The 26,965-nt window shown below is 42.5% G+C and overlaps 1 protein-coding gene across 1 annotated transcript; it reads right to left on the reverse strand.

The window, feature by feature from the left end:
* Window positions 1-2,355: 2,355 nt before the first annotated feature.
* LOC117490456 (neuronal tyrosine-phosphorylated phosphoinositide-3-kinase adapter 1) lies at window positions 2,356-21,118 on the reverse strand. The gene is made up of 6 exons (XM_034140210.1): window positions 20,903-21,118; window positions 8,490-8,848; window positions 6,215-8,032; window positions 5,652-5,888; window positions 4,097-4,203; window positions 2,356-3,540 (listed from the first exon to the last, which is right to left on the reverse strand). Exons 1-6 carry the CDS (start codon window positions 21,088-21,090, stop codon window positions 3,118-3,120), a joined length of 3,132 nt encoding a protein of 1,043 aa, XP_033996101.1. The 5' UTR covers window positions 21,091-21,118; the 3' UTR covers window positions 2,356-3,117.
* Window positions 21,119-26,965: the final 5,847 nt, after the last annotated feature.

Here is a 26,965-nt window from a genome sequence, read left to right on the forward strand (position 1 = left end):
CTCTCCCTCCGCCTCTTTCTACAGCACCCCCACCCTCTCCATCCCCCCACCGGCAGATCTTCCCCCTCCCCCTCCTCTTCCTTCTCCTCCCTGACCAATCATCTGCCCTGAACAGCCGACCCCCCCTCGCGGGCCCGAAGCATGACAGACAACCGGTCAGAGCCCATCGCGTGGTGTCTGAAGGCATCCGTTTATTGGATGTGAGGCCTCCATCGTCATGTCCCCGAAGATAAAAACCCACATCCCTCTGATATTCCCCAAAGGACTCTGAAGTGTCCATGATACATTGAATTCCCTATTGTTGCATTGTTATCAAACAAGGACTCTATTAATTATGTCATATTACCACATCTAGCTGGGTCAGATTTCATAGCAGCCTGCCAGAGGGTTTTCTTTCCTTCATTGTCACAATTTGTGAGAAATAAGCTTTGAAAGATAATTATATATAATTCAAACTGTACCTCAATATTGGATTTTGAGTAGCTTTTAAAAAAAACTCATAATAGTGAAATAATGACAGCAAAATGCCTTCACATAGCCTATGCAGCAAGGCTACATGTTAGCATTAGCTGCATACTTAAAGCTACATGTATAAGAGTTGCATTCAACCTCACTTTTTGCATTATAATAACACATTACACCCTTAGTATGCAATTTAAAAAAACTATAGAGGTTGGTTAAGATTTGATGGATGGTATGCAGCATCTGTTTCTGAGTGCTATCTTGCAGCAGATTATGCATGAGCCGGCTAAAAGTAGGGTAGAGTGACTATAGCGCCCCCACATGGACACGGAGGGAGATGCAACACCAGCTGCAGAAGTGCAGTGGGAACATCATGTCCACTTCCCCAACATCGCCACTGTGAAACACCACGAGGCATGAAAACATGCACAGATCCTGTTTGTTGTGTAAAGTTCATTATATAAAATTTATTTTTAATGACAATATCAATGCAAATATAGCACTACAGTGATTTCCAAGGTACACCGTATCTTACCATATCAATATAGTATGGCACTCGTATAATGGCCACTGTTTTAGAAGACACACAAAACCAACAGCTTCTGTAAACTATTTTTGGAAATGATACCTAGGGTTCCATGTCAGTCTGTGAGAAGGTGATTTACTTGGTATCTGGAATTAAATTGGGCACATATAGTCAGTATCATTGGGACATTTTCAGTGTAAGGAATCTCTGCATGCATTGCACTTGCCCATTTCCTTCAACCTCACCTGTGTTTGTTTAAAAAATGGACTCAGTAAAAGCTTGAAAAACCTGGACCCTCAAACACGAGCAGGTGGGAAATCAAACAAAAAGGCCAAGCAGTGACTCTCAAACATTTAGATAGGTCTTCTTTTCACGGGGTGCACTGTAACTGTACAGCTTGGTGCTATAACTATCATAAAAACGACAACAACCAAGAGACATTCAAGTGCCTTAATACTATTACAGAAGGGCTCACTCTTCAAGGTACAAACTTCAGTTCACGTGGCTTTCAGAAATAAAAACAAATATGTAACATTAAGCACGATATAAATAATGTTTCTGTTGAATGAACACCAGTAGTTCAAGATAGCAGCAAAGTATTCAAAATGTCAAGACATCGAGCCGTTGAAATCTGTACACAAATGAAAGTGGATGTAGAAAAAAAGGGTGTAAATAAAACACATCTTAAAGGGAGTCTTGCATAAATTTAAATAAACAACTGTTGGACTGTGCCTTTCTTTAGAGGGCTTACTGTTTATTAGTAGTAGAACTATAGGTAATGCATGGACTGGCTGCAGCAGATAAAGTACTTAATTCTTTTAGAAAAAAACAAGTGAACAAAGTTATGTTTATACAGTATATGCTACATAATATGTATTGATTACAAGTATGAAAATGGAAATAATTGCTACATTTTCAATACAGTTGTACATATCTATTTACATTACATTAGGGTTTAATTTCTCCTAAGCGTATACCATGTTTTGTGCAGATTGTTCCAGCATTCTGTTCGAGGTGATCAATAGTCACAGTCTTATCAGTTGCACCGTATCGTACAGTCAGTGTAAATGGGTGTCAGTGCTGTGTGGTGGAACAATCACTAATGTGCAACTGTGGATAAGCATGAGTGATGAAGATTTGTTGTATCATTGATCTGTATCTATATTTGGCTGGACTGCACAGTATGTGCCATCTGTCGCACCGCCCTCTCTAACGACCCCGGGCGATATATATTCATCTTTTTATACAACCACATGTTATCATAGTGAAGATCTGCTGTATGTAAAAGTCTGACATGATCATCTCTACACATAGTCTTTTACAATACTATATGTCTATCGTGACATGCAGAGAATGACACAGTAAATATGACTTTTCAAGTCTTTAGATATGTATGTTAGGCTAGTTGACAAGTTTTTAATTATGTTGCTCCGGCATCTGGAGCATATTGCTATAAAATTGCAGAAACGTTGAGAAAGTAAATAGATTTACATTACAAATATGCAAACAGATACAGTAGGTAGCTTTTACTCCTCGTGATGATTATTTGCATCCACAATGACAATCTATTGATACCAATACATCTCATATGCATTCACGACTTCAAGAAACACTTCAACAACTTGTCAATGAGTCTTGCCTTTTCTCGCCCACAGAGCAGTTTCTATGCAAGTTTGGACAACTGTGTGTTGGAGAAAATATATTATTCATTTATGTCTCAAGTAGTCAGCAGGAAATTTGGCAACACCAATCTAAGAAAACAACCCAACCATTATTGAATTGGCGTCTTCATTTTGTGGCAATAACACTGGCGTTTTGTGGCAACAAAGCATTGGCAATTAGAACACATCAAGGACACAGAGCAAGTACAAATCACCCGGGTAAGAGATTCATTTAGTCTGATTGTAATACTTCATTTCCTCACCTCTTTGATCAGCCTCTCCCCCCCCCAAATGAGTTCATAGTTTCCAGTAATCTACGTTACTGTTCAGTTTATCTCACAATAAAAGCAAGAATGATCTTGATCCTAAACCCATTTGACTCTCCGTTCTTATGAACTGCTCCTCATCTTCACCTCATGTGTGTGTTGAGTCTCTTTAGAGCTGTACTAGCAGCCCTGTCTATCCCCCTCAGATCGCTGTGTCCCAAACTACGGCCTGCGGCCTCTGGCAGGGCGGCGTGCCAGTCTTACGGGGCTCAGGTGTCCGTCTCCAGCTAGGGAGGATGGGCATGCTGTCCTGCTTGCACAGGCTTTTGTCAGGGCGCCTGTGGGCCTTGATCTCTTTGCACAGGCAGCGTTTACGCTCAATGACTTCCAGCAGCTTGCCGTCTCTCTGGCTCTGCGAGGCGGAGGTGGAGGAGCCCCCGCCCACAGGAGGGTGTCCCTGAGCCAGCTGGGCGAGCTGCTGGAACTGCAGCTGAAGGTGGTGCTGCTGCTGGAGCTGCTGGAGCTTCTGCTTCAACTGCAGCTGCTGCTGGTGGAGCTGGAGCTGCTGCTGCTGCCGAGACACGCCCGGACTGCAGGGCACTTGAGGCTGGGCCAGACCGTGGAGCTGGATGAATTGGAAAGAAGTAGAGTGAATTTATGTTGGATTTCATGAATACAAATGCATGCTCACTGCAGACAATCCTAGCACATGTTGAATACAACTGCAGTTCCTGTGGACAGCCAGGAGAATGCAGCGCTGCTTCATCTATCACAGGTTGAAGGAGGGTCAGCCAGCCGCATGAAGACCGTCTCTGCAGCACACTCAAACTGCGTCAGCACTTGCTATGCAGCTAGAATCTGGGCAAAATGTGCTGCTGGAAGACTGCAGCTCATCACTCCAAAACACAGTACAGCATTTTCTCGAATCCTCTATTCTCTCCCATTTTCTGACTACATATCCGCCTGCGTCAGATACCTTTGCAGCTCTGATCATTCTGAGGCAGGCCTGAGCCTTATTCTGCTCAGTGGGCATATCTAGCAGCTATAAATAGATCTGCAGGAGCACTGTCTCTAGCTGAAGGGGAAGTAATAATGAGACCAATATTAATGTTCACTCCCAAATCTACCATGGTTACATTGAATAGAGTCTATATTTATACGGCTGGGTGTTGTATATTAACCTGATTCAGGGCTTCTCGAGCTGGTAGGCTGCTCTGTCTCTGGACGTCTCCTCCACCCACCTGTCTCACTCCAGCAGAAGAGGAGGAGCGGCCCAGCCGCCCCACTTCTGCAAAGAAACAAACATTACTCTGTGTGCCTGCTAATGAGAGCAGGAATAAAACTTGTCATTATAATAAGTAGAGGTGTGAAATTCTAACTACAACTGTGTCATGAGACAGATATGTTGTACATCATGCTCCTTTAGTTACAAGACAAGTATAAACTATCCTTATACTATTGAACAATAGGCACATTACAGAGTTGTGTTTACTACATTTCGATGTTTAACTGTTTTCTGTATATCTCATATTTTCTTGTATACAGATTTCTATTACAGCTATGTGAAATGTAAACAATGTTAGTGATCCTAATCTGTCATTTCCATAATTTGGTGTTATTCAGAATATGATGATGCTTCAGTTTTCTACAGATATATTTGCACTGTTACAAAATAAATGTAGCACAAGGGAAAATGGTTATACCGTTATAAAGTTGATTACAGGTAGCTTGGGTGATGTTTGCACTCTGACCAGTTCCCTTTAATTCATCAGGTGATATCTGTACAATCCATTAGCCCATACTAAACTGAATTCAATTATAAAGTGTTTTTAACAACCTGGTTTGTCGTACATTATAAACTCTATTAAATGGGACTGGGGGTCATTAATGTATGTATGCAGAGATGTTGGCACGCTTCAAGTTAAGTATTGCACTGATTTTCAAGTTTAGCAGCGCCTCTCTGTTTCTAGGGAAGGCCTTGAGTTAAAATGCAAATAGACTGACAAAGAGAAAACAAGCTTCAAGGCTAACTTCAGTACAAGAGGATGCATTGAGCTGTTAGTCGGAGGAGAGGAAGGTTTTCTCTGATTCTCACAAGTTTAAGAGCTGAGCAACAACAGAGCTAGCAGAAGATTCCCCATATTCACCCACTGCTAGTTCCTCTCTAAACGGGATGGTGTGGTTAGAGGCTATGACGAGAAGATTATGAACACTAAGTTAAAGGTCCCCTATTATACTGTTTTTCATCAATATATTAAAGGTCTCATATATATACAAACATGTCTCTGAAGTGTTTGGCTCCAAATACCAAACAGAACATTGCAGCATCCCATAATCCCCTCTGTTTCAGCCCTGTTTCCAAAGTGCTGATTCTCTGTCTGTTACTTTAGATGAAAATAAGGAGCCCCTCCCCACGCCCCTCTGAGAGAGATTTGGTTAAAAAGAACACAATAGTGCTCTAGGAGGAGATTCAGGTGATAATGTGGGGGGGGGGGTTACCTTGGTTGGTGATTGGCTAATGGTTACACAAGCCAAAAAATCGTTATGACATCATAAAGTGGCCAAAATCTGATCAGCTCATTTTCAGACAGGTTTTTATATAAATAGATCAGGACAAAAAGTGAGAGAATCTTTGTTCCTGAAACTTTCAGAGTCTCTTTCCACAGAGGGGACACATGTTGATGTAGAAGAGACGTGAAGAAGTGGATTTTGCATAATAGATGAGCTTTAAATTACCTCCATTGCGACAGGCAGGAAAAGTCTGGCAGGGAAGAGGCAGGCCGAGTCTGGGCAGCGCTCTGAACCCCGAGCTGCTGTCCATGCCAGCCAAAGACTCGCTGTGAGCGTGCGCCCTGCTGGAGCTGAAGTGCACTGGGATGCCCGAGTGTCCTCCTCGAGACCCTATGCACATGTCCTCTTTATCCATCCGTAAGAGGGCATCAGCGCTGCCATTCCACGCACGACCTTCATCCTCTGAGACATTGGGGAGGAAACAGAATGAATATTTCAAGGAGTATTTAAGCTCCCATAAGACTGTTAAACACCTGAACGTTTGAAAGAACATCCATAACATCTGTTTGCAACTTACAATTTATTTATCTAATATATCATATTCCAATTACTTGTATATAGACTCTCCTTGCACTATTTCTATCCTATTTTATTTGTATTTACTTGCACTATTTTATCTGTTATATTGTGTTGCACTGTAGGAGGATCCTGTGACCTAAGATTTTCATTGATATATCTACACTGTAGCTATGTACACATGACAATAAAAGCCTTGAACCTTGACGTACTCTCTGTCTCTCTGCTCCCATGGCTGAAGGACAATTTCCTCTGCATAGGCCAGTACGATTCCTCATCTGCTGCTAAGCTGGCACTGCTGTCCCAGGGCATGAAGCCAACCTTCGAATGGAGGGACGAAGAGCCTCCGTTGCTCTTGAACGCCCCCTCGAGGCTGGAGGGCTGATGGAGAGACGGCGTGTGAGAACTTCCTCTCAGGCTCTCGTACGCCGGTGGTCTCCGGAAACCACCAGAGGGGTAGGTCCACAGCAGAGGGCTGTCTGAGGAGGGGGGCTTGTACGCTGGCAGGCCGTGAGGAGTGTGAGAGCGAAGATGGGGGCGAGAGTGAGGACGCTTGGACGAGGACAGAGGCTTTGGGGTGGAGCTGGAGCTGCTATGAGACGTGGAGATCGTGTGGTCCATCGGTAAGGAATATGGGCCTCCATCCCTATCCCGATCCCTGTCTCTATCCCGATCCCTGTCTCTATCCCGATCCCTGTCCCTAACCCGATCCCTGTCTCTATCTCTTTCTCTGTCCTTATCCCTATCTCTGTCTTTCTCCTTGTCTCTTTCCCTGTCCCTGTCCCTACCCCTATCTCTATCTCGATCCCTGTCCCTATCCTTGTCTCGGTCTCTATCCCTATCCCTATCTTTGTCTCTATCCCTATCCCTATCCCTATCCTTGTCCCTCCCTTCTTTGTCAGATTTCAACAGGAAGCTCACAGACTTGCCTTCCCTTCCTGTACTCGAGGTCTGGGTCTGGACCGTGGACTGGCTCTGAGAGCTGCCCTTCAGCGGAGCGGGGGAATCTCCTCTCTCTGGTTTGCGATAGTGATGGTAGTGCGAAGGGCGATGGTGAGGGTGGTGGTGGTGATGGGAGAAAGGGGAGGTGGACTTGGAGGAGGGAGGCAGGGGTGTGGAGTGACTCCTGGCTCTCAGTCCGGGGGCCGGTCCCAGCTGAGAGTCCTTGCTGTGTTTGTCCTGCTGCGATTCACTTCTTCCCGACGACTCCTTGGAGCCCGACGAGGGAACGATAGAAGAAGTCGAGGAGGAGCTGGCTTGGGTCGTCACGCTGGATGTTTGAGTTCCCATTTTAGCAGAGGACGATTTGTGTTGCACCCCAACACCACTTGAGGCTGCCGCTGGCTGAGGGAAGGCAAGCAGCGGGGGCCGGTGCTGGAGGAGATTTGGGAAAGGGGCCGGGATCTTTGTGTTGGACTCGCTGTCGGATTTACTCCCTTGCAGCAGGTAGGGAGTGGGAGCTCGAGGAGTGTGAGGACTGGTGGAGAGGACCTGGGGGACGGGGGTGGAGGACGCAGAGGAGGGAAGAGGGGACGAATGGGAGATGGACACGGTGGCTTTGGGTTTGGAGTAGGAAGGAGAGGAAGAGGAAGGGCGTGGCAGAGAGGAGGAGCTGCTGGAGGAGGAAGGGGTGACATGGAAGTGTTTAGAGCTTTTCATTTTCTCATGTTTGGACGAGGGGTGTCTGTGGGAGGCTCTGTCCTCGTGCTGGGGGTATTTCATCTCCTCATAAATGGCCTCACTCTGGTCCGAGTCAGAGTCAGGAGTGGTGGCCACCGGGGTGACAGGGTGGGGGGTGGCCGTCTGGCTTTCTCTGGTGAACACCTGGCCCACCATCTCGATATACACCGGCTCATCATCCCCGTCTCCAGGCTGGATCTGAGAGTCTGCCTGGAAAGGTAAGGATGCGGCAGAATGAGGCACACGTGGAGGAAGAGAGTCGAAGGTGAGCTGGGTGCTGGGACTTCTCTTGGGTTTTAAAGGAGGCACCTTCTTTCCTCCCATGTCTCCAGAGTCAGATTTCTTCATGGCTGTAGGGGGAAAGAAAATACAGGTCATTAAAAATGTATCATTTATGTTCGAAAAATATCACTCGTCACCGGCTTGAGCTTCAATAATCAGGATACATGAATTTATTATCCTCTCAAGAATGGAAGTAGTCATCACATACAGAGCATTTGGTACAACTAGTTCCTGAACAGTGTCCTTCACATGCTGATATACAAGAGAGGGAGTTACACAGTCACAAGATGGAGGAATACCGGTTCAAAGCAGTATGCAATGTTTAGTTTAGATTGTTAATCACATAGCTATCATATGTCTAAAACAGTCCTGACGCTCTTCTAGGTAATCATACATCCTGTCGTGTACACAGCTACAGTTGGGATACCTTTGTTATCATGTGCTACTCTGATATTGGAAGAGTACATTCAGTATTTTCCCAACAATATACTATGTCAAAAATGCACCGGGAAACACATTTCTTACAATTCTTCTTCTCTGAGTGTTTGTGTGAGTGAGAGGACGAGGGGGGCGGCGTGTCACCGAGTCCTCTGCCGTCGCTGGACGAGGTGCTGAGGCGAGTGCTGGGGTGACGCTTGGGTTTGGTGGGGGGGCAGCGTCCGCCATGTTGGGACTGGGTGTCAGAGTCATCTCCGTTCTCCAGACTATCCCCGGCCCCTACAGCGTGGCAGGACTGTGAGCGCGGGGCCATGGCGGAGGCACACGAGTGAGGGGACAGGTCCTGGGACGCCGGCATCGTCATGAAACCCATCCGGAAGTGGCGGCGGAAAGACGCCAAATCTCTGACTTTGCCAACGGTGGCTGAAGGGTCGCTTTGGTTGGAACTGCATCGAAAGGGTTGGGAAGGAGGATGGAAGAGAGATATGAAAGCATTAGGAAATCAAAGTTAAAGAGAGTTAAATATACAATACATGTGAATGGTCGGCAAAGGCTTCTCTTCCACCCCGCCACCCCCTCCTGATTCGATTGGACTCCTCTGTTTCCTCAAGGAACATAGTGACATCACTAATTAACACGTGTGCTTCTATTGGCTAGTGCGACACACACATTGTACGTGATAGGTTAAGGGGCGGGACATCTCTAAGCGGTTGATCAATCACAACAGAGCCGGCCAGCTAACCAATCAGAGCAGACTGGGCTCTGGTTTCAGACAGAGGGTGAAGAGAGGTGCTGCAGCACAGGCAGTATGAGACAAATAAAGACCTTTTTGAACATTAGAGCATGGAGACATGTCACAGTAGAGACACAACATACAGATATGAACCTGAAATTGAGCATTATATGTCCTCTTTAAGTGCAAAGAATAATCATGTATCATGCTTTATATTGACCTCCCTTTTTCCTCACTTTCTCCGTGGTCATCAAACATCGCCTGTGCAATAAAGAGATGTCTGCAGGGCTTTTTACTGCAAAGGGGAAAGCCCAAGAGGCTCCTCCATGTTTCACATCCACATATCTTTCCATCTGAATTCCTCCACATCTGCTTCATCCTCAAACACATTCAATTAGGAAATCAATTCCCCCGTCAAAAAGCGTCAAAGTGCTCGTAGTGAACACTGCACTGCTGGAATTCCCTTATTTTTCGTATCCTCGGCCGACATCTGTGGTCTCCTCTCATGATTGCCAAAAGCATCTGTTTCCATGGGAACAGTTGTGATTTTCATGCATTTGATATTTTGTCTGTGAAAACATCAATGACCTGAGCTCCCGCAACAATAAATATAACTGTCGAAGATAAAAAAGCAGACAAGAAATATTGCAGTGTTATACCAAACTGAACAAGATTGCGTTCTTTAGTGGAATAAAACTGAAATAAAAATGGGGATATAATCTATGAAACATCTTTTATAAACCTTTTATTTCATTAAGACTGTACGACCCATTATCTTTGTCTATGCATACAATTCCATGGCTTTACAAAAAGGAAAAATAAAGTGATTACATTCACATTTCAATTTCTGAAGGGCATCAGAAAAACCTGACAGCCTCAAATTAGGTGAAATAATAGTGGATTGTAAACCAGAATAATAAAAACAAAATGCTAAATTGCTTACAGTTGAAGTCCAGCCCTGTCCAGGCATTAGTGTCAGTGCCTCAAGTCTTGATGCCTTATTGAATTCACCAAAAGGCTCACAAAATGGCTTCTGATAACCCTCTGCCTGCTTCTGTTTCAGAGAAAGGTGCTGCATTGGTGGTTCAACCCACAGCAGCACAAGTTAAGCAGGCTTTGGGAGTAACTTGTTAGTCTACATGTACAGGGTCTACGTAATCAGGGTACAGAAAAAATAAACGTACGGTTATTTGAAAATAGACGTAATCAGATTTGTATTTCTTCTTTGTAAGCTGTACTGTTCTGTAGGCTAATACTTTAAAGGTAGGGTAGGTAAGAATGGAGAAACCAGCTCGAGTGCGCTAGAATTTGAAAATACACAACCGGAAAAAAATCTGCCCCTTCCTTCAGACTTCCTTACAGAGCCCCTCCTCCAACACACACGAACGTGCACATGACCAATGAGGGCACAAGATAAGTTTGTGCACGAGATGGAAGGCTGACAGACAGGTAGGCCATCCAGTTATTTTAGCCGGGCCGGCTCAGATGATTGGTCGTGCTTTTTACAGCGCCACGGCTTCCACAGATGAACATTTTTTTATGTATTTATTGTCAAAGCATTTAATGTATTCATTGCTATCGGGATGTTAAGAGCATTCCAAGGAATATAACAAAAAGTGTTTCTGAAGTGAATTACCTACCCCACCTTTAAGTGAGAATCTATTCGCCTACTGCCTGAATCTGCTTTATGGTTTTCACTTTCTTTGGTTCATTTGTTCTTCTTGTGAACCGATATGTTCATAAAATAATGTGAACTTAACTGTATGAAAAAGACGGAGCATTTTCTGTCAGCTCAGATTTTAGTAGTATGTGCTCACGTGTTTCATTGTTGGTGTATACCTTGTCTTTAAGTTAGCTTCGATCGGAAACACAACTTGAATTTCTTTCCCCTGTGCAAAAGACTTTTCATTAACAAGGTTACTGTACTCACACAAACTGTCAGAGGGAAGAAGAGTAAAACACAGGACCATCACAAAGAGTATAACGTTAGAATGGACCGCAGTAATGCAGGGAGAAATCAGAGCTTCATCCGGCTGATTCTTATTTCAGCTCTCAGCCACGGGGAGCACATCTGGATATTTCCACATCTGTGTCTACACGTTTGAGGCTGCAAGAAATTGTGTTTCTGTAATTAAACAGCTCAAATGCACAATCATGCCGAGTGTAAGCAATTCATTATTGTACATTATGTCGGCACATGACTGAGGGTCACGCCGTGCTCTCTTTTAGATCAGTAGTGAGGCAGTGAAGCACAGGAGAACAACTGGAGCTCACAGTCAACATGGCTGGCAGCAGAAGCAGAAGAATCAGAAACAGAAGAATCAGAAACAGGTTTGTTACCAGGTAGGTTGACACGTACGAGGAATTTGACTTGATGTCATAAAAGTAAAACAAAAATTCTAAAACACAGATAGAGAACTATTATAAGAAAATATAATAACGTTCAAAAATATAGTAAAATATAGCAGTATTCACAGAGAAATCGAATGGAATAATACATGGAATAAACTGAGGCATCACGGAGAACACTGACGCTCCTATTTTCTTCCTCGTCCACTCAGTGTGTCTGAATACGGGTTTCTAAGTGTGTTTGCATCTCAAGTATGTTTGTGCCCTTGAATGCCCGTGAAGACGTGCTTGTGACTGCTCACAATCCACATGGATACTAAAAGGGACAAAATGAGCCCAGAGCAGAGGATGAGACCTTATATCTGGGTTTTTTTTACAGCAGAGGAATGTGTCTCCAAACCAAGAACAAAGAATCAGCTGATTTAAAAGTTCATGCACTCTCACCTCTTTCTTTGCTTCTCTTTCATCGTGTACTCAATTGATATTATTACACGGCTTAGTTTAATACTCGATTATGATTGGTCGATTAAGACATTCCAGACGTTCTTGTTCACTAACACACTGCTGCTAAGAAAGACTATATGCAGTCGTATCAATACGCTGAAAGATGTTTGGTCCATTTATGCCAGCTGTGATCAACAATCATTGATGTTTACCATCAGAAATCACTGCGGGTTACTTTTTGAGTGTTCATTTTTATTTCTGCTGATTGGAGAGAACAAAACCTTGGATTCAGGATTGCTAAAACTGTCACTATACTATAGTAAAGAAAAGCAAAACAGCCCCAGAGAAGTAAAGAGGTTAAAAGAGCGCTGGATGTCAGAGAAGAAGACAGACACTCAGAGTTAAAAGACTGGTTGATTGAAAAGAAAAGACTGGCAAGAAAACCTTGATCAGTGCTGCCGTCATTTTAAGTCATTTCAGCGGAAGCAATACAACCATTTTCAAATCAATAAAATCATTATATATTCTGAGTCAAGTAGTTGGTTTATTACATTACATGTCACTTGTTCCCCACAGGAGCAATTTGGGGTGAAGTGTCTTCAGGGACACAACGACATGCTGACTACAGTGGGGTTTGAACCTGTGACCCCCTGATCCGAACACCAACGCACAACCCACTGCGACACACGCCTATTTAGTATGTAGCGGTGTAATAAGCAGGTTTATGTGGAGCGAGGCGGACATTCATGAGAAAGTGAAACTGCACCTAGCTCAGCTTAGCATAAAGACTGAAACTTGGGGGGAAACGTTTGCCTTCAAGACTCACTAGAAGTAACTCACTGGATAGGACATTTGTCCGGAGATATATCTGTCTGCATACAAATTGAGTTATCTCCAAATGATTTCTAACAAAGCTTACAGTTCACCCAAGAACGGCAGAGACACATAAACGGTATGAGAACTCTTTTGCCAACACCTTTCTTCGAGGTATCTTTGGACAGATTCTTGAATACCTTCTCCTCCTTAGAGTGCGAGATATTACCAAAAGCTTTAAGACTGTGAAAGCTCCTGCAGGAGAAAGCCAGTTTAGGTCATTTAGTAGCTACCGTCCTACTTCAATTATACCTTTTTGGGGGCAAAGTTTAAGAATGGGTTGTTTAAACAGAACTGAGGGACATTATCTGTAAAAAACATGATCTGTGGGAAGATGCAATCTGGTCTGAGGGTAAATTAGAGCAGCTAAGTCATGTGTTGTCCTCATTCTGTTGGACCTTTCTGACATATTTGACACAATGCACGCCATTTTAATTGATTGCCTCAAGTTATGGGTTGTCTCTAGTGTGGTCTGAAGCTGATCTGATTTCCTTCACCAGTGGAAACGAGATAAAAAGTCAAGAAATGCCTGCCGGTTTGACTCAAAGCAATAAAGCACAAGATGTATCTATTGATTCTGTTAAGACTATTATTGTTTGCTAGCCTGTGACACACACACACACACACACACACACACACACACACACACACACACACACACACACACACACACACACACACACACACACACACACACACACACACACACACACACACACACACACACACACACACACACACACACACACACACACACACACACACACACACACACACACACACACACACCCCTGTTTTGTTGCCCTAAAGCGACCTACGACCCATGTTAGTTAGCACTTATCCTTCTTATCACTGCAATGAATACCAACACAGATAATACCTTTCTCCACAACAGGAAAAAAAAAAAAAAAAGTATTTTCTGCCTGAAACTGAGCCCATGTTTGATCGTATCTTTCCCTGCGTTTATTTTTGTTACAAAGGCTGTTTCTATCTGTTTATGAGGCGAGGAATACATTCACATTTCCCTGCTATGACAGCTGTGAGCTATCTTTTCCAAATACATTCATCCCCGAACTGAATGAATTCAAATCATTCAGAACATTTTTTTTAAAAGACCTGAAGCTGCTGTAAACCATGTGCTCAAGATCATTAAGAAAGGCCCTAATATGCTTTTGGCATCCTCGTGGATTCATCTTCTTATTATAGACACATGCATTTCCAAACTTTTGGTCTACCTATGCTGTAAAATGTATTATCTCTTCGATGTACACATGGCATCTATTGCACGTCTGTCCATCCTGGGAGAGGGATCCCTCCTCTGATGCTCTCCCTGAGGTTTCTCACATGTTCCCCTTTAAACTGTGGGGTTTTTCTCTGGAAGTGTTTCCTTGTACGATGTGAGGGTCTAAGGACAGAGGGTGTCGTATTGTCATACTGATATTCTGTACAAACTGTGAAGTCCACTGAGACAAATGCAACATTTGTGATATTGGGCTATATAAATAAACATTGATTGATGATTGATTGGGGGTTTTCCCTTTCCTCTGGTGTGTTATGTACTGCAGGTTTCTGTGCATGTGAATGGTCTTGCTTTGAGTCCTTTGTTTACTTCTGTATAGTGACATAACTATATTACACATTGTACGTGATAGGCTAAGGGGCGGGACATCTCCAAGCAGAACATGAGCAGAAAACGTTCCTCTTTAAGGGTTAGATAAGAGCGATTCTCTGTTCGTCTTGAAGTTGGAAATACAATAATGATTTGGAATATCAGGTAAATGAGAATCTTACCTCTGTTTCAAAACAAAAAACACTTAGCTATATCTATTTAACATCGTCCTAAAAACTTTCGCACATCGTATGAGCTCAGCAAAATTAACACATTGAGACAATCAGGCGTCAATAAATGAATGTTTCCATACAGACACAAAAACTCAAGTCATGAATTTGGGCCCAAAGACACATTTTGTTTCGATGACTGGAGTCCTAACTCTGAGATGAAGCTCCTGGCATTGAAGACATTTTCTAATCTGCATTTGTTCCTCCTTACAAATAGTAACAACTCTCAGACACTCTTTCTTTCCCTTAGGAATACATTTGATCCTTTCACTTCGACCCAGATCTAATATAGCCTTCCTCTTGTTCTTGAGCCTTTGAAAAACGCACAAGAAGACAGACCGACTAACGGCCATAAATCAATTTAGAAAAAGATAATAGTTTGAAACAATTCTGCCATAAAAGGACATTCAAACTGTTAAATGTTAAAAATAAAAGTAAGCAGATTCAGGCAGTAGGCGTATAGATTCACACTTCGAATATTAGCCTACAGAAGAGTACAGCTAACAAAGAAGAAATAAAATAAGATCCTTTTACAACAAACACAATATCGATCCAGCTAGTCATCCCAATTTATTTTTTTGTAACAGTAATCAGATTAGATCTTTTCTATGTAACTGTAAGGGATAAAGTGACCTTCTTTTTGTATTCTGATTACCCTACACATGTCAAATGTTTCTCCCCAAGCCTCCCCACATGTCTGCATACGCACCAAATGTGTTCACCCGTTCACACCAGTTTTAGAATTCTGCGTGAGGAGAAAAACGTCATCTGTCAGCGAGGTGTTCTTCCACCGCTCGTCACTACTGGGAATATTCTGTCTGCTTGTGTTAGCGCCAAAACGAAAACTCTATTTTAAACTCAAAACTCACCTATTTACCATTCAGCATCTCCACAGATGTGGTTTCTCTCCTGAGGGCCATGAGATCTCAAACTGTCTACCAGCACTACACAAACTCGAAATCTTGCCAAGTATCTAGTCAGAATATGTCTCTACACCTGATATAAGACATAATAACTTCAGAAGTACCACTGCAGTGAGATATCGGGTCTTGTTTTTGGACAATGCATCATCTTGTTACGTCAAAAAATCTTATTTTGAGTTGTATCTCAGATGAAACACATATTTGTTTACATATTTATCAGAAAATCACCAACTAACATCAGATAACAGAAAACCTTTGAGCATTTGTGGCTCATATTCTAACACAACATTTCCTGATTCTGGTCAAATATAGTTCAAAATGAGTTCTCCCAGCTAATTACAAGATCTGGTTTATCTAAATATCCCGTCTTATTTCAAGAAATCTTACCAGGCAAATGTTCTCTTGTTCTATTGGCAGATGTATGTACCTATTTAAAGTGAAAACAGCTTGTTTTCATTATTGTTTAACTTGTTTTTGGAGCAGCATTTTTTCCAGTGAGTGCCCTTGCTTCCTTTGTCTTTCCTCCTCCTCCATCCTGTTTCTGATCACCCCTGGTCATGTCCTGCCTCTCACCTCTTCTTTCTTCACTCATGTCATCACTAGCTTTTTATTAGCAACCCCCCACTTTAAATGTTCTTTTAGTCTTTATTATTTACCTACTTTTATATTGTTTTATTGATTTTATAGGTTTTAATCTTTGCATTTTTATTTTTATTTCTGTTGTACCTATATGTTCACTCGCATCGACTCAGTTGTCTTGTGTCTTACCTGTCAGAGAGAAACCATTATTTATTGTATTGTTATTATCATACCTTTGACCTCCTTGTGTCTATCAACCTGTTAAAATGTTATATTTACCTCCTTGTGTCTATCAACCTGTTAAAATGTTATATTTACCTCCTTGTGTCTATCAACCTGTTAAAATGTTATATTTACCTCCTTGTGTCTATCAACCTGTTAAAATGTTATATTTACCTCCTTGTGTCTATCAACCTGTTAAAATGTTATATTTTGTTGCATGTACCTTTTAAAGTTCTTAACAAATAATATAAGGGGAATTTCTTGTTGTTTGTTATTAACTTGTGATGTGTCATTTTGTAAAGCACTTTGAGCTGCATGTGTTTAATTATTGCTTTATTAGGGTCTGAGACCTAGGTCGGCGAGAGCAAAATGAAGAGATCTATGGATACCTCTCTCAACACCCATATGAAGCAGAACTGTAAACAGATGTACTTTTTCTTTATGGATATTTTACTAATCACTCCCCTTTTAAACTCTATTCTTGTTTTACTGCCATATAGTATTTCATAACTGTTTTTCCTTTATTCTCTTATTTTTTTTATAACTATAATGATCATATGAAGGTGTGCCGCGGAAATAATCTTTTGAATAATTTGTGACCAAACCGTTTGAGACCCACTGAGATAACTTAGACTAAAGTTATGTATCTAAACACTCAGAGAGTCCTTTAGCTCACCTGAGTCTCTCAGTCTGAGAGGAGAGGACTCTCTTCCAGCTTCTTGTGGAAACAGCTCCTTATGTCCGTTAGTGCAGCTAGCTAACCAGATGCTAACAACACGGTCCATGCTGGCACCGGTCCCTCCCTCCCCCTCTCTCCCTTGCCCCTTTTCACTCCAGCTCCTGCTCGGAGCTGGAGCTGGAAAAGCGCCGGTTTTTCCTGTTCACACCGCAGCGGCGGCGCGTCATAGTTCCGGAATGCGGTTCACTTCCAGCTCCAAAAAATTGTCGGTCCAGAGGCAAGAGCTTCGGAGCTATGACGCGGCGTCTCTTACGTCGAGGCGTGCAGGAAACCTTACTTTGACCATCCGTTCGCTGTTATTGATCATTGTGGAGAGCAGGCAGACGTTTTGTTTGTTATTATAGCAGCTATCGGATGGAATTGATACATGGGCTGTACAGGTTGTCATGTCCGACTATCACAAGTAGAATCATAATGAAAAATACGCCGGTAAAATGTGCCTGTAGAAAACGGCTTAGCAAGTAGTCAGTTTAGCTTCGGTTGCTATGCTAACATCACCCATGTTATACCAGAGAAACTTTCATAACAGCGGTGTGATGCCAAACAGCGTCAATTCAGACTGACACACATTCACTTAAGGGGAACTGGGGATATGTATGAGCTGCTTGTGTGACAGTCAGACAGTGAATACTTTAGAGCCGTGTGAGCTAACCCGGAGCTAACGGGAGAATAAACTCCCGTGGAAGAGCAGCCAGCACTGCAGCGGTCGGTAAATGCCGCTGAAACACATTAATAAACAATGAACCACGGCACTCTGGAGAAAAGTATAAGGTTGGAGAAGTCGTTATTTAATTTAATCTGGCTTCGTATGATTAAAAGCAACACGATCATCGACCCGACGCAGTCCCCGGCCCGTTGTTGTTGTGGGGAGAAAATCAGCGACGTAAACTGTGACGTCAGCAGCGGCAGCTCTGGGCGGTGTGAACAGAGCGGGAGCTGAAAAGGGAAACCGGAGCTGAACCAGAAAAGCTCTCGCTAGGAGCTAGAAAGGGAAAAGCGCTGGTGTGAAAGCCGCACCTCTCTCTCTCTCTCTCTCACACTAAATGCGCTATTGCCACACACACAGAGAGCCGAGCTTGAATGACACAAGCACACGTTTATTTCCATGCAACTCTCTGATTGGTCTGGTGTCATGCCTCTGTTGCATTCACTGAACACGGGAAATTACAGTGCTGCCTTCCTCTCTTGTGTCATGATGAGGTTCACGTAAAGCACGGTTAATGTATTATATTATTGAGGGAGAATTGTCCGGGGCTAGAAAAAAAACATTCGGGGCTAAAGCCCCGGATGCCCAGGCCAGGCGACGCCACTGGTCTTAAGTCAATGGAAAATGATCCAAACTGCACCAGACTTCAGATGATGGCTACTAGTCCGGCCCTCAACACCTCAATATGACAATAGTGAGTTTTCCTCTAAAGCTGTTGCCATGGCAACGCATCCCTCGCCGTTAAGCATGATATTGCTATAACTCCTGTGTAAATGGTAAAAAAGTGTTCAAACTTTACATGTGTGCTAACGGTACAGCCCTAAAGACATATATGTGTCAGTTTTGAGATTTCGTCAAATGCCGTTGCCATGGTAACAAAATGGTCGCCGTGAAACACGGTTTTCTCATAACTCCAGTTAACATGGTCCAAACGGCCCAGAACTTCACAGGTTTGATAACGATGCAGCCCTCAACATATCTAGGCATATTATGGGGTGTCATCAAATGCCGTTGCCATGGCGACAGATCACTCGCCATCAAACACAATGTTTATGATACTGCTGTAAATCCCATGTACGTTGTATGATCGGCCTGAAACTTTCCACGTTTGCCAACGTTCGAGTCCTCGAGACACCTAGACACACACCTCGACGTGCGGACAACAGCCTGCGGAGCGTCGAAGACCCGCTCAACGCTGCTTGCAGCTTTAATTATTATTATTATTATCATCTCTCTGCTCTACACCTCCACTGGCTTGATGCTGCCATGACGTTGATTTCTGCTGCCTCCAATTACCGCTGTGAGTCAGAAAGCGCTGGACGACGCTTCAAAACAAACCGAGGTCCCGTCCTTAAAGCTACCCCCCCCCCCTCTCTGTCCTCTGGTGAATTATGGGTGACTCATATCTCCCCTCTTGTCCCGAAGCACAGGCACAGATGCACGAGATCCCTCAGCAAAAACACTTTTCAAAACAACAGTCACGACCAAAATGTGGTTCAGAGTGTGGTGTTGTTGACATCTGTTTTGTTTACCTTTGTAGGGTGCTTGAACCTCAAAGTACCTTCTAATAGAATAGAGTTTTGATTGTGTCAGTGTGTAAAATCTGGTTTAAACACATGTAATTACTTATTATTATTATCAGCATTATAATTTTTATTATTATTATTATTATTGACGAACACTTAGTCTGTGTTGTGATTTATTATGATTACTTTTCACTTCTGCTGGAAGACGTCCAAAGAGAGAAGCTGGAGAGGAGCTCACCGTGTTGTTATTGTTGTTATTGTGGAGAAATAAGAGCCACAAACACACACAGCTTCTCGTTTTACACCAACTCAAATCCTACTGAAACAGTAATGGCAGGCTGGGGGGGGGGGACGACGACAAGTATTCAGAATTCTTATTTTACTATAAATACAAAAATCACCAACACACTTACTTAGGATTAAGTTATGATTAATCCTACTAATCATATCAGCAACTATAATACATCATTATGTTTAGAGAAATTGCTGACAACAATGTTAAATGAGCATACATGCAGATTGTTATTAGAGCTGCATTAATTAAGATGTGTTGTAGCTGGTGAAGGTTCGATAGTTGTTGTGTTAGTTTAGTCCAGTGACTCCCAACCTGTGGGTCGAGCCCCCTCTAAAGCTCGGGACTTGATTAATGAGGTGAAAACAAAGGTCTGTTTCATATCATATCATGAACCTTTAAAGTTATCTGTAAACCGTTTGATAATCTGACCTCTTTAGGGATTAAGCTTTTAACTTATTTGAACTATCTAACAAGAATAAAGAGGACATGTTATGCTCGTTTTCAGGTTCATATGTAGTGTCTCTACTGGGACATGTCTCCATGCTTTAATGTTCAAAAAGCTCTTTATTTTTCTCATATTGCCTGTGCTGGAGAACCTCTTTTCACCCTCTGTCTGAAACCAGAGCCCAGTCCGCTCTGTTGTGATTGGTCAATAGCTTAGAGATGTCCCGCCCCTTAACCTATATAACGTACAATGGGTTGGAGCGCTAGCCAATAGAAGCGCAAGTATTACATATGTAACGGTGCGGGAGAGACCATTTACATGCACACACAACCTATATAACACACTACAGGAAAGGGAACCCCTAAAAGCACAATAGGGTCTCTTAAAGGGGAAATCACCACTACATTTGTTTCATTGGACTCTTCTTGCTTGACCTACATTGGTGTAATACATTGCTGTGAATAAAACAAATGGTCTCTCTAAAGCTTAAAGGTTAGACCCTCTGATTAAAGTCATCTCTAGTGTATAGAGACAAATTACTCTATTTAATGTTCTGTTTCATCAGTTTCTGCCCCTTTTGCCCTCTGACATTTCATCTGACATTATAGTGGTTTATCTCATCCGACAAAAATAAGTTCATTATGAAGTTCGGCTATGCAAATTTGTCAAAGACTTTTCCGGCGACCCCTGTGACTCCGTGAACTGTGGCTGGTATTAAGATTTTGGAAATGAAACTCATTCATGCCAGCTAAGAGGTTTATATCCGCACTGAACTGAACCCTAATGTAATCCCATATATGCAAAGCTCCTGAGGCTCATCCTCTCACCTCTTTTTACTTCCTTCTTGGTCCCTCTGCCTCCAGTCCAGACGGCTCTTACGATACAGCAGGTTCATGTCGCTGCGGGGTCGCTCCTCCTCGCAGCCAATCACAGCGCAGTGCAGCCGCTTGCTTCGCCTCTCTATGTCACGCAGGAAATGCTCGACTGCCACATCCTGGGCAGAGCCCGAGCTCATGGTATAGAAGAAGACCCGCGAGAGGGGAATGTATGTCAGAGGCAGCCTCCGCCAACTCACCTAAACAAGAAGAAACAAGGGCAACGTTTCAGCTCATTAATCATTTAGAAAAACATGTTTAACAGCTTCCCAACCTACTTGCAAGTTGACAAGTTTGACAGTGATTACTTTGTGATGTGGCGACGCACATTGAAACCCGAATAATCAAACCCAAATTACTAGGCAGAACTTTAGGGGAGTCATTGCTTATCATTCTCACCGTGTCATTTCGAACAACGCTGCCCATTACTCCAACTGGCAGCCTTCAGAGAAGAGACACGGTGATGCATGATGAAGGAGTTTGCCGTTTTGTTTACCCCAAACCTCTAGTGTATCACAAGAAGAACTATTTATACTTTCATTATCCAGTTATGAATATTTGAGTAAGCATGGTAACTCAGCTGCGGAGCGTCTCTGGCTGCAGGCCCTGGGATGGCCTAGCTAAGCCTGTCTGTATCCACACAGTAATGTGGTTTGTCATATGTAGCGCAGGCACAGCTTCCTACTCACGCTCCCCATGAGATGCTTGTTGTGGGGCAGATATCTGAGGACCAATGTTTTTATACTGGAGAATGTGAATGTGCAACTCAATTGGCTGAGAAAAGCACAGCTGTCAGCTGATGCATGTTCCCAGTGTTTTTCCATCACAAATAGCAACAGAGTTTAACGGGTTTCTTATACTGGTGTACAGTGGAGCATTATCTTCAGTGCTTCTGGCATCAGTTTGCTTTGAGTTACTGCATTGTTGGTGCTCAAACTGAAGCAGTCACTTTATATGAGATGCATTAAAGCAACATTATGTAACTGTTTTTTTATCTTAGAATAACAGCTTCAGAATCATTTTGATGCTACACAGACTTGTAAAAGGGGGAATGGTGTCTCTGTCAGTCGCACTTTGTGCCCCAGGCCCCTTTTTTTCTCCACTATGCAACTTGGGGGAGCGGGATGTAGGATACAATCTCCTGGGGAAAGTGTGTAAGGCTTGACGGCACTAAGTTGTTGTTGGTTTATTTTATGGAGAAAATGATTTGGTTTTCCCTCTAGTGTCCTCTGGCTGCTCTGCCTCGACTTCCTGACGGACAGAAAGCTTTACTTGTTGCTAAACCTCTAACTAAAGCTCACTGGAGGTAGTTTTGCTCTTAGTTTGAAATGTGGAAACCTCTTCATCAGCAGGCTATCTTAAAATTGACCGAATGACACATAGATTTCCGGTCTCGAGATCTCATACTGCAATATGTTCTGTAAAACACTATAAAACAAAATGATGTAATCTGCTTTAGACATTTTTAATTACAAGTTTTGCATTTCCCAACATGTTACAATGAAGCTTCATTTGAATCCAGTTTAACTTAACTTATTATATTATATTATATTTGTATTTCCTTGCACTATTTTATCTGTTTTATTGTGTTGCACTGTTGAAGGAGCCTGTGACCTAAGCTTTTCATTGTCATAACTACACTGTAGCTATGTACAAATGACAATAAAACCTTTGAATCTTGAATAAGCTCTGGATTTTGCTTTTATACTCTTTGACTAAAGATGCAAGCATCAGGAAAAAGGCAGAACAAACCCATGACAGTAACATTTTCCAGCAGTTTAATTCCAGTTCTCATTCTGTACACATTCAGGACCACTTAAAAAACACCTAGCATCTACTTCACCATATCCTTATTGTTAGGTAAAAAGCTCAACCATCTTCCCTATGAAGAGAATAATTGGCAGCATCAGGCTCCGTCACCTGGTCCAGGCAACATGTGGAGATGTGTATCTGTGTGTGATGCTTTAGTCACGGCCCAGTGTGTCATCCAGTGTGTCATCCAGTGTGTCAGCGTGCGACTGCTATTCTTGTAAACCTCAACCCTCACCACAACCTCGACCGATGCTGCTGCCATGCTTGCTGACTCGATGTTAATCAGGTTAGGGAACTGCGACTGTGGGTTGGGCTTTTGTTCACTTTGATTTGGGTTTTTGGGGATCTGGCAGCACTGCAATTGCCGCATTATGAGCTGAGGGTTGGTGTGCAATTAGCTTAAAGAACCAGAAGATATTCATCTGTTCATAATCAAACTGCAAGCATAGCATTTTACAGATTGACACAAGAAGAAGAATCAGGTAGGTTGACACGTATGAGGAATTTGACTTGGTGTCGTGGTGCATACGTAAGAAGTAAAACAAAAATGTAAAACACAGATAGAGAACTATTTTACGAAAACTATAATAACATTAAGAAATATTAAAAGAAAAAATAGATATATAGTCAAATATAGCACTATTTACATAGAAATAGAATGAAATAAAATTGAATAGAATATGGAATAAAATTCGGCAGTAATAAAAAAAGAAAACAGATATAGTGTACATTGTGTGCATTAATGTAATGCATAGAGTCTATGATGTGGCTGAGGTAAAGTGTCAGTTGGGGGGGGGGGGGGGAGGGGGCGCAGTTCACTCTTCTATAGGTTGGCTGTGATCAATTCCCTAGAGTCATTTTAAATCCAAAATAAATCCAGAGCGTTTAGAAAGTTGTTTCAGGAGCATCTGTAGGGTCAGGAGGCGCTTGGATTCCTCACATTAGACCCAGGAGGCAGATGGAGCCATGATTCATTTCTCCAGATCTGCATGCAACGCTGCAGACTCCTCACTCGTGCTCATACGCAAACAGATCACACATACACACTGAGAGCCGCCATACATGCTAAACACACACGTGGCCACAGGCTGTGATGCGGTAATTGCAAATGCTGCTGATTTGAGTGTGGATTAAGGATGGCAGAGAATTCAGATCATTATCGACAGAAGATTTAGAAATGCTAATTTGGGTGGAAGAAAGGGCAGAATTTAAATTATGCTGTTCAAGATTTTTTTGCTTTTACTGCATCTTCTGTCTTTACTCGTCTTTCACTGCCTCTGAGTTTCACACTTCAGGAACGCTCTGCCCTCCAGCCTCCTCTCAGAAACACTCCAGAGGTGGGAAGTAGTGGAGTACAAATGCTTTTCTGGTATCAGTACTTTACTCCACTACTTATTTTTCTGACGACTTTCTACTTTGACTTCTTACATTTTGAACACAAATACCTGAACTTTCTACTTCTTACATTTTGAACACAAATACCTGAACTTTCTACTTCTTACATTTTCCAAACAGGCTGGTTACTTTAGTTTGAATGTGTGTTTGGTGGCGTGATCATTATTATTTAGAGTCATTGCCTGCCTATTGATTTGAACACGATCCGTGTATCCATCATTTCCTGGTCTTCTCTAAAGAAGAGGGACCAATGAAAACGTTGTCATGTTGCCGTTGTTCAGCATGGAAACATTCATTAGCTAACAATGACATTATTGTTCTATTAATATAAAGGGAGGTCAGGTACTCTTTAAAACAGCTGGTAGTTATGGGTACTTTTTACTGAAGTACATTTCAAAGCCTCTTTACTTTTACTTGAGTAAAGAAGTTTAGTCAGTACTTCTACTTTTACCAGAGTATTTTTAAACACGAGTATCTGTACTTCTACCTGAGTAAAGGATGTGAGTACTTGTGCCTCTCTGAGAGTCACACACACAGCGCTGGCCTGGCACTGACAAAGGGGGCAATGCTTCCATGAAACATATTAATTACTTTGGGGTATATCATCTCTTTGTTATTTGCAGACATACACAAGATGCCAACCTGCCTCTTTTTTTAATTACAGAAAAAAGCATTCATGATATATTTGCCTTTGTAAAGCTGAAGTAATTAGATTGAAAGGGCCGATAGTACAGAACATCTTGTTTATTACAGACTTGATCTTCTCCTACACCCCGTTCTGGGATGTTTGTGTTTTCATCCCTCCAAGGCTGAATTATATTGCAAGCTAGCACAATTGAACTTTGTAACTTAGTATTGACAATAAACAGCTGCATCAGAGCTGGGGGAATCAGCTCTTGAAACACATTGAATGGAAAGATTGTGTTGATATTAAATTAAAATTGAGTAAATCAGTTAAGAGACTACATTTTGAATAAATTAAACATAGTGGAGGCACTAAGTGAGGCAGAAAGTAAAGTCAGGAAACAAGGACTTTCCATGTGCAAATATTTTTAAGTCTAATTTTATCAATAATATATGATCTGTAGATTTTAAAGAGGACATATTAAGCACATTTTCAGGTTCATATCAGTATGTAGTGTCTCTACTGTGACATGTTTTCATGCTTTAATGTTCAAAAATCTCTTTATTTTTCTCATACTGCCTGTGCTGCAGCACCTCTTTTCACCCTCTGTCTGAAACCAGAGCCCAGTCTGCTCTGATTGGTTAGCTGGCCGGCTCTGTTGTGCTTGGTCAACAGCTTAGAGATGTCCCGCCCCTTAGCCTATCACGCACAATGTGTTAGAGCACTAGCTAATAGAAGCGTGAGGGTTACATAGAGATGTAATTATGTAACAGAAGTAAACAAAGGAGTCCAATGGAGGCGTTGGGGGATGCCAATAAGAGAGAACTTTAGGATTTTAGCCTTTGCAGACCATTTACATGAAAAAAAAAAAAAAAAAAAGCACAATAGGGCCTCTTTAAAACACAAGATGCAGTTCACTGGGTTTATTTGGTATGATTCACCAGACACTCTGCTGCAGTTGAACCGGAGAAACAAACAGGGAAGAGAGATGAGGAGAGAGGAAGCAAGAGAGGAAGCAGGAGAGAGGAAGCAGGAGAAGAAGAAGAATGAGCAGCAGCAGCAGCAGGAGGAGAGATGGAGGCAGGAGGGGGGCCTGATGAAAAATGGGGGATGCCAATAAGTAGAGAGTCACTGAGGGATCAACCGAGCTGCAGATAAATATGAATAGGCGGAAAAAACATAAAAACCGTGAGACTGGAGTCTGATGGAAGAGAATATCGAGGACGGGAAGGTGAGTGTGGAGAGGACAGTAAAACAAACAGTGAAATCAGCCAGACTACTCGAATGGGGGAGGGAGGTGAAATCAAGCCTCTCACACTATAGTCGCTGTGTGCGGTCTCCTAGCAACACTGTCAGCCATGCATCTCTTCTTCTCCAGCCGCTGAATATGCAACAAAGAGAAGAAGAAGACGTCATGCGTGACGATCCCGGGGTTAAACTTCACTGCAGCTTCATTTGTACCTGAGATCAATATGTATCTGTCTTAGAACAGCAAACACCCTTGAAATGTTTAAAAGCAAATAAAAAAGCTATCTTTTTAATATGGCTTTTAATTTGGGTTAACTTTCAATTCTCACTAGTATCATGTTTTACTGTATTTTTTCTGTTTTGCTTTTATTTTACAGTTTTATTTTAAAGTGCACCTATCATGCTATTTTTAGGCATATATTATGGGTCTCAGATATATACAAATATATAAAAACATGATGTGTTTTTTCTCAAAATACAAACAGATCATGTGGAGATGAGGAGGTGTCGGCGTTCTGGCGATTTACTCGGAAGGCTTCAGTAGAAGCTGCAGGGAGTCCCAGCAGCTTCGACTGAAGCCAGTCCCCAACTCCGGGGACTTCCGGCCGGGGACTTCGGGTGGCAGTATACGCCGTGAAGTTGTTTGCGGCCTGCCAGTAAACCCAAAGCAGAAGAAGACGAAGTGACGTCAGCGGCTCATTTGCGTAATCTTCCCTCAGGAACTTATTCCGGTGTGAACGCGATCTGCTCTTTAGTTCATCAGAACTAAAGAGTTCTGATGAACTAAGTTCTGATGAACTTAGTACTTGGTGTGAAAGCGCCTCTTGTTAATTAATAAAGAAAATATTTCTAATACCGATTAAACAGTATTTAAGACTTTGTACATCTATTCTTCTTCTATTCTAAAATGATGATGTCTTTATTGAACAAGGACC

This window comes from Trematomus bernacchii, unplaced genomic scaffold (genome assembly GCF_902827165.1).
Source record: "Trematomus bernacchii unplaced genomic scaffold, fTreBer1.1, whole genome shotgun sequence".
NCBI lineage: Eukaryota > Metazoa > Chordata > Actinopteri > Perciformes > Nototheniidae > Trematomus > Trematomus bernacchii.

Bases quoted from the DNA above. Each gene is read 5' to 3' on its own strand.
- LOC117490456 (XM_034140210.1), bottom strand. From the start codon at position 21,090: ATGAGCTCGGGCTCTGCCCAGGATGTGGCAGTCGAGCATTTCCTGCGT. The intron at 8,033-8,489 runs GTAAGAAATGTG...TTCCCCCTACAG, and splicing joins ACACTCAGAGAAGAAGAATT to CCATGAAGAAATCTGACTCT. The intron at 3,541-4,096 runs GTTAATATACAA...CAATTCATCCAG, and splicing joins CTCGAGAAGCCCTGAATCAG to CTCCACGGTCTGGCCCAGCC.